The sequence below is a fragment of the Paralichthys olivaceus genome, chromosome 16 (assembly GCF_024713975.1).
Source record: "Paralichthys olivaceus isolate ysfri-2021 chromosome 16, ASM2471397v2, whole genome shotgun sequence".
Taxonomy (NCBI): Eukaryota; Metazoa; Chordata; class Actinopteri; order Pleuronectiformes; family Paralichthyidae; genus Paralichthys; species Paralichthys olivaceus.
Window position 1 is genome coordinate 21,723,469 of NC_091108.1, and position 11,978 is coordinate 21,735,446.

Consider the following 11,978-nt stretch of genomic DNA (forward strand, 5'->3'; position numbering starts at 1 on the left):
CAGTCTCTACTCAGTGACCACTTAAAACACATGAGTCTTTGAAACAGGAATGTCATATTTTAGTGCTGTCCCTGACGCAGTTTAGCAGGAGTAACATATTAATGCTGCCTGTTTCACACCGAGGTCCACCGAGAGCAGAAGTGAGACAGTGGGAAAGTGTGTGTGAACAGGAATGTAATTCGAACCAATAACAAGTGCAGGGTCAGTGCTATAAACACATCTACGCTGGAGAAGTTCAGACTAATCTAATCTAATTTAAATATTGAGCTGTTGAGGAAAAAAATCTGTTGTTTTAATTAAAAACAATATGTTGGGAATGTAACTATGTCATGTCTGTAATTGATCATTACCAAAGCTATTTCTGGAGACTGCTCTTTGTCAAAGCAGAAGAAAGCCTGATGGGACTGATGACTGCACTGCATCTCGTAAATTCTGTTTTGTTTTTGTATTTTAAAGCTTTCTGATGGAGTATCAAGGCAGCAGATGGGAAATGTTTTGAGCAGACATAAGTTATGATCAAAGTGTGTCATGCTGACTAGAGCAGTTTTGTGTGAATGCAAGAATGCTCTTGACATGGAGGCACTGATGGTTTGGCTGCTCCTTTGAATTTTCGGAGTAAATTAAAGGAAATTGTGCAGGTCCATATGGAGGCTTGAGGCTGCACTATCCAATATTATTATATTAACAATAATCAAATGTTAGAAAAGTTCACAGTTCCCCTCAGCTCTGTGGAGCAGTTCAGCTTCTTTCAGCTCTCTGTTGGTCATTTGGCCTCAGATCAACCCTTTTTGCAGCAGCAGCATTTTTCCAAAAAGAATCTCCTGATCACTGTAGTGCAAACAACTCACCCAACATCACACAGCAGACAGACAGCTGTTCGCTACTATAGCTGGTGAACATAACAGCATTTAGCCGCTAATCACTCATACTAGTGCTAAAAGCAGCGCACACATTGTATTTGAAAAAAATCATTCATGTCTTGGAGAGAGATAAAAAACAGTGCCATTTCTAAGAGAGAGTGTTTTCATTTAATACCATATCTGCCTTGTGAAAAAACTGACCCCTATAAACAATAGAAAAGGCATCAGGCAACATGTCGTCTCCTTGGGACAACAGAGAGAGAACGAAAGGAGGTCACATAAATAAAAGTCATGCAGTCCTCATCACTATCACTCTGGTGTTTTTCCCATTAGTTCCAGCCTGTGGGTGACAATCCTGCTTGGATTTCCCTAAAACTAAAAGGGATGACGTCTCTATCCAGACCAAGTCCTTGCTTGAAAATAATTTACCATGTACTGCTGTGAATCAGGAGGGAGAATAGATTGTCCACTAATTAGATGCTTGGAGTTCATTCCCTGTCTCCCCCATTCTACACTGAACACCGAAATGCCACCGAGGGCTGTGCCCGGGCGACAGTGTGTGATGTAAAGAGTTTTAAGTGGTCATCAAGACTAGAAACCTGCCACATAAATACAGACCATACCATTACTATGCTGGATTTCACCAAAGCACCATTTCTCTGTTATTTGTTCAATATTGAAGCTCCTATAAAGCCCCATGTAGCCTTCACAGGCTCAGGAGTAATAGTACCCATGATGTGTCAGATCAATAGTGCATCCTTGCAGTATTTGTCGTTTTTTAAATGATACAATAATGTCAGCAATGTTGACTGAATGTGTACTTGTACAGCTTGCATGTCCGGCAGTTCATTATAGAAAAAGTACACAAAACAGCAACCAAGAGTCCATGGCTGGAAAACATAGATCCTATTATCATGAAGTATTTTCAGTACTGAGAAGTAGTTCAAGTAGTGTTAGATCCAGTGATCTAACACTTCAGCATTGGTGTACAGTCAGTGTTTGACACCTCACCAGTGTTTAAGTCGCTTCTCAACATAAACAAATAACTCAGTACTTCTCAGGTCACACTGTGGAGCACCACGGGAGATTTTACAGCACGTGTTTGCAAACACGAAAGTACAAACAAGTACTTTCACAAATGTCCTCTTGGAGGCGCCGTTACGTGTCCGATACTTCTGCATCAGAACCACAGACAGTATATTAAGAAGGATCAGAGCCCAGAACGTCCTCAGCACTGCTCCTCCCCGTGTCTCCTCCGATCACAGTCTGAAGAAACAACCGTGGAAACAAAGGCAAGAGTTGAACTGTTGTCAAAACACACGCTCTCCGCCTGGGGGCGTTTACACAGAGCACGTGAACGCATCGTCCGGTCAACGTGCGTGTCGGTGCTGCTCCGCCCTCACAGACGCTGACAGCGAGGACTCCACACAGTCTGCGGAACAGACGCAGCCACAGACGCAGTCACCATGAAGCAGGTCAGCCTGTCCAGGATCTTCGTCATTATCGTGTGCGCGCTGGTTTTCGTCGCGGTTTTGGTCGTGAACGCTTTGGCCGGCGCGGGGAAAGGTGAGTTCAGGGTTCTTCACTCACAGTCTGCAGGGTTGACTTCTCTGCTGTGTGTCACTACAATAGTTAGAAACGTGTTGGATGAGTCCCCTCGTCCATCAAGGAGGTTTCCTGTGAGTGGGTGATGCTCTGCTGCAGATCGTTATGTCACAGCCATTGACGAGCTCTCTCCAGGACTGTCCACATGGACGTTAGCATGTTAGAGGCAGGTTACACCAACACAGTTACACAATCTGTTTTGTTTTCGAGCTGACGCGACAACTTCCACACACAGACGAACCTGTTTTCTCACTTCCCTCTGACTACCAGTGTTTACCAACCACTGGATCCAAACACTGCCTGCAGTTTGTCCTGCCATGTCCACAACGTGTCAGATCCATACACAGCAGCACTGTTCAACAGAAATCACTGGGAGTCCTAATGAAAACTGCTTTAAACCACATGGTTCCAGTGGTCACCAGTGGTTCTGTTGTCTCCACATCCTCTGGTGATCTTTGACAGGAGGAAACAAACCCATCTAAAAATAAATTGTAAATAGTCTTCATAGGGTGTGGCTCAAAAATCTGTTTCCAAACTCCACTTTGACTCATTCCCCTCGGTGTCTCCGCTCTGCTGGACCCACTGCTGTGTTATTTCATTGTCTTCTCGTACGACCCCATTTTTGTAGAAAGTTTTTATTCTCTGACATTAGTGTTTTTTTCCTGCCACATCGTCCCCACGGTTCAGATGAGTTATTTCCTGTAGGAACTGTGGACATGGTAATAGTTTCCTAATGTGCAAGTAAACAGTGGTGGAATGTAACTAAATACATTTACTCAAGTACAATAGTCATGTACAATTTTGTTAAACTTGCTTTTCAAGTGTTTTCCATTGAATGTTTTACTCTAAACATCTACTCCACTGCTTCTTGAGTTGCACATATTATATTACCATCTTCCATTTTCAGAATAAGACTTTTTAAAAAGTTTCTAAAATTTGATTTGATTAGATTTAACTTCCCTGTCTTCTTTATTTGTTGCATATTTGTACAAAACGGTTCTTTCCTTCCCACATTATTCATCTCACCCTTCCTCTGTGACTCATCGGTTGGGAACCTCTAGATTAACCAGATAATTACACATGAATGTTAACTTTGATACTTTAAACACATTTTCCATCATACTTCTCTCCTTATTCTGCTGTATGGTTTTGAATTAAGGCCTTTTACTTGTAATAAAAAGTGTCTTTATAGTTTTATATCTTTACTTTTACTCCATTAAAAGATCTGTTTACTGCTTCGGAATTCGTTCTCAGTCGGGAGCACTGTTTCTGGGAGGAAGTTTCCCTGGTACATGGTGTCTTGGGACCACAGTAATGTTCTGGTTTCTTAATTTGTGCTCACAAATGAATAGGGTTTGTTTTTCTCCTCATACTTGCCGTTCTCTGTAACAGTGATAAAATAGTGTTGTTGATTTGACTTTTCATTCACTGATGAGCATCAGTGTAGATGAAGCTTAGAGTTCAGAATGAAAGAGGCCATGGATACGCCCTGATGTACAGTATGTTCATGTTGGGCTCTTTAATCCTGCAGAAATAGTTTTCTTCCTTAAACGACACGTCAAACTTCTTTGTTTGTGCAAGGCTCTTTGTCCTATTAAAAATCTTAATATAACGGTGTATGTGATGTTTTAAACCACAGTGTGCCTGACACCTTGAAGCAGCAGTTGGTTTTGTTCTTTTCTGTGTCAACATGACAAACAGCTGGCCTCATGAAGAATCAGTGTTCCCAGTTTAGTGGCCAAAACGTATGGAGATGCACTGGTCTGATACTGAGTCAAACATCTGATGGGTACTGTGATAATAACACAAATCTATTCAATCCATTTATTCTTATTGATTAAATCTCTGACAGTTTGACAGTATCTACTTTATTCCAACAGCTGTTAGTCACTAGCTTAGTGTTAGTTTACAGGATGAGTCCACGGTGAAGAGACAGTTATGTTTATATGGGCAGCAATCCTATGATACTATTATCTTACTCGGGTTAATATCAGAATATTGGTGTCCATGTAAATGTTTGTTGTCACAAAGACACTGGCACCAGTGTAACACTGGTCACTCTGTCTCAGTTTTAAACTTGTCATGTCCACGTAACTTGGTCTGTTTAGGTCCCCATCAACAGTTGGACAACTGAACACTGCATCATATCGACACACCAGTCTTAACATCACAAGCATTATAGACATGGTGCACCCTTTTGTAACCCAACATAATTCATGTGATTTACAAATTCCCACAGCATCCCCATATATCTTCCTCCACTTGCGTCACCCATTCTAACAGCACATCCATGAACGGTTAGAATTGTAGGTGTTCACATCCTGTTGGATTGTTAACTCGAAATATGCAACTAAACCACATTGTGTCCTTTACGTCTTGTCACAGGTGAGATACACAGAAGAGTTGAAGTTCGTGCCTCTCTGTCTGGAGCATCTGAGTTAGATATGAAAGTGTAGACACTTCAATGTACTGTCTGTTGGTCCTTTATCTATAACCTGACCTTGTGCACTGCTTAGAGAGAGAAGGGAGTAACTGTGGAATTAGCCAGGCACTCTGATGTACTACTGATGTACAAGTATAATGTAATATACACTATATATACATAATACAGTATATAGTGGCACATACAGTGATGTGTGAGGATAGTCAAAAAATACTCAACAGTTACCTCAAACAACAAGAGAGCATTAGCTTTTTTAAATAAATGTCTCAATGTCTGTGGTCGGAGGTCAGACGGTACGGTACTAAAACAAAATGATCCTCCAAACATCTGAATGTCTTTTTTTTTTTTTTTCCAAAATAGCCAGGCGAAAGTTTTCCCTACAGGAGAGAGTGGAAACAGTACCGCTTTTGTCCACAGGGGCGCCAAAATCAAGGAAAATGAAAAGTTCCTTGTAGGGGCTTGTAAAACTGAAAGAAAAGAACCTGCCTGGCTGCACAGAGCTGTGACCTCATCCCTCTCCAGCGTGTTCTGGATGAACTGGAGCAGCAGTGGTGAATATTATCAGACGACATTAGTGTTCTCTCTAACGCTCGTTACTGTTTTCCAGGATTTTTCCATTCCAGTACTGGTAACGTGTCAGCCCGCTATGAGACAGACATCACTCCAGCCGGCTGGACCTTCTCCATCTGGGGGGTTATCTATACCTGGCTCACCCTCATGGTCATATACATCACCTGCTATGTTTTCAGAGGGTAAGCTCACATCAAGTCACACTGAGTATTTACTCATGTTCACTGTGATAAGAGCCGTCACTCAGAGCAACGTGCAGATGAAACTGATCTTGCTCTTTCTGTTAATAGATCCTGGGCTCAGTGCCTTCTGCCCTGTGCCTTCTATTTCTGTTGGCTGTCCAACATGGTGATGAATGTGACATGGCTGGTGCTGTGGGACAGAGAGTAAGTCTACTGTTTCTACTCGTATGAGACTGACAGGGGCCATAATAATAACAATACACATTTTCAGTATAAAATCATTATCATGTCATCATTAATGCTAATTAAACTGTTTCTTTTTCTTGTTCTTACAAACACAATTTATCTGACTGACTGTAACAAGAAGTTAGATTTAACTCCAGGTGACCTATATACTGCTGATATGATGCATTCATGGCTCCTCTCTTTGTTTTTCTCTCTCTGTCCTGCAGGCTGATGCTGGCGTCTCTGGTTATTTTAATCCTGATTGCGATATCCAACTTCAGCGCCTTGTTCTTCTGTTGCTTTGCCACAGATTATTATGGAATCTGGTTGCAGACATACCATCGCAAAGACCTGGCCTGTCTCTACATACTGGTACACACAAATGTGGCTTGAATTCTGATTAGAGTTCTTCACGAGTCCAAAAATGTATGCCCGAACCTGAATAGACCCGGAAATGTTCTATGGGAACCCGACCTGGACCCAACTATCATTTGAAAGCTGGGACCTGGACCTGTGCAGAACCGAAAAAAACTCTAACCTGGCCAAGAGACACCGAATCCACTCTGTGAATTAACGTTAACTTGTTAAAGCAATCAGAGTCTCAAAACCAAACTTGTGTCTTAGATAATGTTAACAGCCTCCTCCTCTGTGCCTGGCTGTGATACATAGAATATATCCTATAAGAACGTTTCATAAAATACATCCAGGCTTTTCTGTTATCGCCCTCTTGCTGATTGAAATGGCAAATTTAATCCTCGTAATTTCAGATTTAAAAGTCAATTTATTGTCACTGTGACGAACGCGACTCATTTACAATCAGCTTTGCAGTTTTGATGCATGATAATAAAAATAGCTCGGCATTGACCTAATGTTAAACAGAGCCGGCAGACTGTATAAAACATGGATGTAGGGGATCGGGTGGGGTCCTACAGTATTCTGGTGAAGACCTCTAATTCAGGTAGTCTGTCTGCTGTGTATATATATTCCCTTTGTGCTCATCAGTGTTGATATGTTCAGGTCCAGAATGGTTTGGCTCTGTACACCACGTGGACGTCCATCGCCTCTCTGATCAACTTCTCATTGGTCCTCCACCTGTGGGGTCTGGACAGGAATACAGCAGCCACCGCCTCGCTGTGCATCCTGTTGGGAGAGGTGGCACTTTGGTAAGCTCTCTTTGAGCATGGATCCTTCACATAGATTGTTCTTATGTAGATGCTGGACATTAAGAAAAGGTCTGTCTGTGTGCAGGTTCATCCTTGAGAACTGGGTGCTGGACCGCTGGGTGCGGAACATCCTGACAGTGTACCCTGTGGTGATTGTGGCGCTGGTCGGAAACGTCTACAAACATTTTAACCCGGCTGATCCCACTCCAAATTCTGTCTTCATGGGTGAGTTGAACTTAAGCATCAAGATTTATTCACTTTTCATTCATTCTGGCAGATTTTAACCAGCTCTCTTTTCCCACGTGTGTCCAGAGTAAACAGATTACATTCAAACAGGGCAAAACATTAAATCCTTATCCACACCCACCCTATCACTGTAAGATGTCTGTAATTTGCTTCGAAACATTACTAGAAGGGTGCTGGGAGAGCACAGACCTCTGCAAAGGCTTAACCCCGGGTCACACTCGCTGTGTAGCATGTATTCATTGTGAACTCAAGCTGCACTTCATTCACAGTAAAATAGACAGTGAAAATGATCTTTCACCACAGTTTCAATTGTCAATCTGTTGAATATGTCCCAAACGTAAATATTTGCAACCTGTACTCAGCCTGCTTTGATTGAAAGTAGTTTTTGCGTAATCCTATTGTCAGACAGACATGTAGCACATTTCCTTTTTATGCTGGAGGATAACTTGAGTTCTTGTGTCCCGTCAGTTGTACTGCTGGTGTTGGCGTGTGTCCTGCTGGTGTCCCGAGTCTGCACAGTCATCTGGAAGAACAGGTGGAGGCCTCTCCACTCCCCAGGCTCAGCACGGGTGATGGTGTCACCTCTCGACAGCAGAAAATTCAGGATCTTCTCTTAAAACAGAAGGATCTGTCCCCCTGCAGGCCCTCAACTCTCACACACTGACTTTATATTCACATAAGCCACTGCAGAGTTCATCGAGTCATAGAGTTATAATGAGAAGACAGGAAACCCTCTGATTTTGTCTGCTCTCAAACAGCTGTGCTTTCATATCTTAAACACTTTAAAATACTAACAACCTACTTTAACTGTTTACCACTTACATTCTTATTGTTCATATGTAAAGTTGTTTTTACTGAATGACTTAATTATCATGTTTGTATTTTTTGAAGGCAGTCTTATTTGTGCATCAATGGCTTTTGAATTTTGTATCTACACAGTGGCTGTCAATGTGTTTACCTTTTGACGATATGATTTGTCTAAGAAGACGCTTTGAATTCAGTCTGATTAGCTAAGTAAGACCCTGTTATTTTATAGAACAGAGGACAGGCCTGATATAACAGAAAATGTCTCCCTCTTACTCATTGTATGCCTTTTATTATTCAGCTTCTCCCATGTGCAGTAAGTGCTCTTCATTCAGACAGATTAGGAACTGCCTCTTGGTTCTTCAAACAGCTTAGCACTTTATTTTCTTATCTTTTTTTCTTTGTCTTGCTGTTTTCTTTGTTGTTTATCATATACCATGGATTTTACTCTGAAGTGTGTGCATTGTACCCAGGCTCTTGATATCTTTAGCTGTCTAAAAGTGTTCATGTTCCCTGTTTTTGTGTTGTTATGCTGCAAATAATGTTTCCCCATGAGGGAAAATAAAGCTTATTAACAACAATGATTATTGAAATCTGCTAAGAAAATGTTTCACGAAGAAGAGTGAGAGACCAATTATTTGTTCCACAGCACAAGAGAGTGTACTGCAAGCCTGATCTTATGATCTACTGACTCATGCCTGAGTGTTGATTTAACTTAGAGCAGTTATATGGACTTCTATCAAAACGTACCTTTAAAATTTAACTTCGACCTTAACTAGCGGATTAACACCTTGAGATTGTAAACCTGTGAGTTCTAAACAGACTGCAGCAGTGCGAGGATTCTTCTTCACACTGAGTCTGTTTCAGAGACGCTGCATGAAAACAGGATCCCTGCCCTGTGATCCATGGACACTCCTGGTCTACAAGACACTAACTGTTTCTCTTTTCAGGACCCAGCACCATCTGTGTGGGAGACAACAATATAGTTCTATCGATTTGATTTCATAGCTGTTAGTGAACCTGTTGTGAAAACTCAGCTGTGGTCTTCAGCTTTGCTGGTGGATTAGACAGTACAACATTCTCTCTGGTTTCTGTTGGTACGATCTTTCTAGTTGATTTGTCGATGGACACAGCCGCCATGGTGTCTCCCGAGTGTTGAGGATGGAGACGGGTACCGAGCGAATCTCTAGCAAGGGGAACGAGTAATGATGAAAGAAATGCCTGTGATTCATTGTGGGTGAGAGCTGCTCCGGTTCAGTGTGTGTCTTCCTCAGCTCAGTGATCCCAAACCTCATCTTGTTTTCTTCCAGCATCTGATCTGCTGGTAAGGGTATGGAGGGCCACGAGTGTCAGTAAGTATTAAGTGCCTCATTAATGAATTATTAAGCACACAATTAAAAGTTAACTGCAATACATTTGTTTGCAAATTAAATACATTATTATTATTGTGATATCTTAATGGGCAATGAGAAATCATTATAAAAATAATTTAAAACATTTAATTAATCCATCAAATCTAATTAAAAGAGGGATTTACAGCAACAACAGAAAACATCATTTAAGAACTCATAAATAATGTTTCAAATGAACAAAAGACAATTAACTGGACTAGAACTGGGAGTGAGGAGCAAGTAATGATAGCTACAATACAACTAATGATATACAGTTGAATAGAGCCATTAAATGTGTTTTCTTTAAATCCTGCAACAGTTTGATCTGTTTGACTTATCTATGATCAGCTCATTAGCATCGTCATGGCAACCACCCTTGCTCAACACGTACACACACACACACACACATGCACCACCATAAACAATTATGAGTCAAGGCTTTCGTAAAAGACCAAGAGACAAGTAATGTTCAGTGAACTGACTCAGTGAGGTCAGTTACACAGCAGTCTGCTGTCATACTGCAACCAAACACTGTATGGAACTGACCACACGTCTGTTTTATTGACAATGAACCCAACTGTTGATTTATCAGACTCAATTATAACCAGAACTAATATATATATATATATATATATATATCTTTCCTGTTTTACATGTTATATTCCCTTAATGTACATATTAGCATGTTTTCTACTCAATGTCCTCTGAGTTAATTCTGTTGAGTTAATAATGAGATTTTTGGGGCTAATAAGTTCACAGGACTTAGGACATGGACTTTTACTCAGTTATGTGAACATTAATTTAGATCATGTTACTAACCAAAGCATTTTTGGTTGTGCATCATTTGATTTGGGCACAAAATCATTTTTTGTTCCAGTGCCCCTGATCATACTTCATCAAGTGCAACATGCAGGCAAATGTACAAGAATGAAACAGCAGTGATGTCAGAGGTTTCAACAGCAGAGAAAGGTCCATGAAAAAGAAGGTGTCATGCAGATGTAGTTCAACTGAAATGAAAGCATTGGCAGGAAACTGTCAACAGCTCGTGTTCCTTCTGACCGGCTGCAGCATTTCTAACTACATTCTGTGGTGGAGCAAACCAAATGTTGTTATTGTCTCATGTAGAGGCTGAGCGAATCTGGTCCGATTGAATTAACATGTTCTAAATGTGAGCTTCATCATGTGTTTTGCATTTGTTCTGGGCTGAAATTGAATTTTAAAATGAACTTTGCCAAGGCCTTGAAGTCAAGAAGTGTGTGTTGTTGTGTCAGGCACAATACAACACAATGACACCACAAACAGCATTTACTCATTTACAATGTCAGTGTACTGACACATAGACTGTCTCTTTAATGACGAGCCCTTTGCTCGCTGATGTGATTTAACATCTTTGTTGCTGCTAGTTATTTTGTGTGCTTTGCTTTCCTGCCCTCCAGTGGTCATAGCTACTTAATGCAAGTGTTGTAACATTTCTATTGCCTGTATAAGTCTGTTATAATGAGCACAGGTATCTTTGATTTGGCTTTATCCTACACTTTCTGGCATGTTTGTGCATTATGTAAATTATGTATTATGTTTGCAGTACAGGTATATATCTTAAATTTCTTAATAGACCAATATATGGTTCAAATCCACATGATGTAAGATTTATACCCAAATGAAGAAGTACAGCAGTGACTTTGTGCTCTGTATGAATTATGTAGTTAGTTACAAAATGAATAAATCACCACACATTCAAAATAAATCCTCCAACAGAACAGAGGGAAGAATCAGTTACTGCACCACTGAGATAACTTGAAGATAACCTGGAGCTTTAGGGGTCAGGTTCAGTCAGACTGAATTCAGAGCGTCTTCTTAGTCCAAATGAGAAACCGGTTGTGATGGATGGCTCAAACGCAGGGAAATAACCTGGGAGGCCAGCAGTCAATTATCTCGCCGCAAAATTATATTTCATAAAAATGTAAAACTTGGAAAATTACCCAAAGATTTCTCCCCCTCTTTTTAATGAGAAATGAATGGGATTATAACCTTCACCCCAGATTTCCCTTCTCCCCCAGCTGAACTGCAACGTTTTAAAATGTAGTTGTGTGGATGTTGATGGATTTCTGACAGTTACAGTATCTATTCAGTTAGTAGCTCTCAGTTTAAAAGTAGAGTGGCTGCAATGTTTGACATTTTTGGGATATTGTGAAAATGATCATTTTAAGATTTAAAATCCATCATCTACATTTCTTTGATTCTCTAAAGGAGTATCATTGTATTGAGTTATTGTGCTAGGAAGAGAGGATGCATTTAAAAGTAATATTTGTTTATAATCAATAAAATCTGATGACGTAGAAAACAACAGATGTAGAGGAAGATGGCTGATGGATGATTTTGTCCCAAACCACTGATAAATGTTAAATTTGATATTTTCCATACTCTTGATTTTTCTGTATGTGTTCCTATCTTAGATTGAACCGATTCTTGAACAACACTCACAGTTACCT

General features: G+C 40.6%; 1 protein-coding gene across 1 annotated transcript; it reads left to right on the forward strand.

The window, feature by feature from the left end:
- The first annotated feature begins 2,031 nt into the window (after positions 1-2,031).
- Positions 2,032-8,682, forward strand: LOC109637725 (uncharacterized). The gene is made up of 7 exons (XM_020100281.2): positions 2,032-2,426; positions 5,516-5,660; positions 5,769-5,864; positions 6,113-6,257; positions 6,903-7,048; positions 7,134-7,273; positions 7,763-8,682. Exons 1-7 carry the CDS (start codon positions 2,327-2,329, stop codon positions 7,909-7,911), a joined length of 921 nt encoding a protein of 306 aa, XP_019955840.1. The 5' UTR covers positions 2,032-2,326; the 3' UTR covers positions 7,912-8,682.
- The last annotated feature ends 3,296 nt before the right edge of the window (positions 8,683-11,978 follow it).

Bases quoted from the DNA above. Each gene is read 5' to 3' on its own strand.
- LOC109637725 (XM_020100281.2), top strand. From the start codon at position 2,327: ATGAAGCAGGTCAGCCTGTCCAGGATCTTCGTCATTATCGTGTGCGCG. The intron at 2,427-5,515 runs GTGAGTTCAGGG...ACTGTTTTCCAG, and splicing joins TTTGGCCGGCGCGGGGAAAG to GATTTTTCCATTCCAGTACT. The intron at 6,258-6,902 runs GTACACACAAAT...TGATATGTTCAG, and splicing joins TGGCCTGTCTCTACATACTG to GTCCAGAATGGTTTGGCTCT.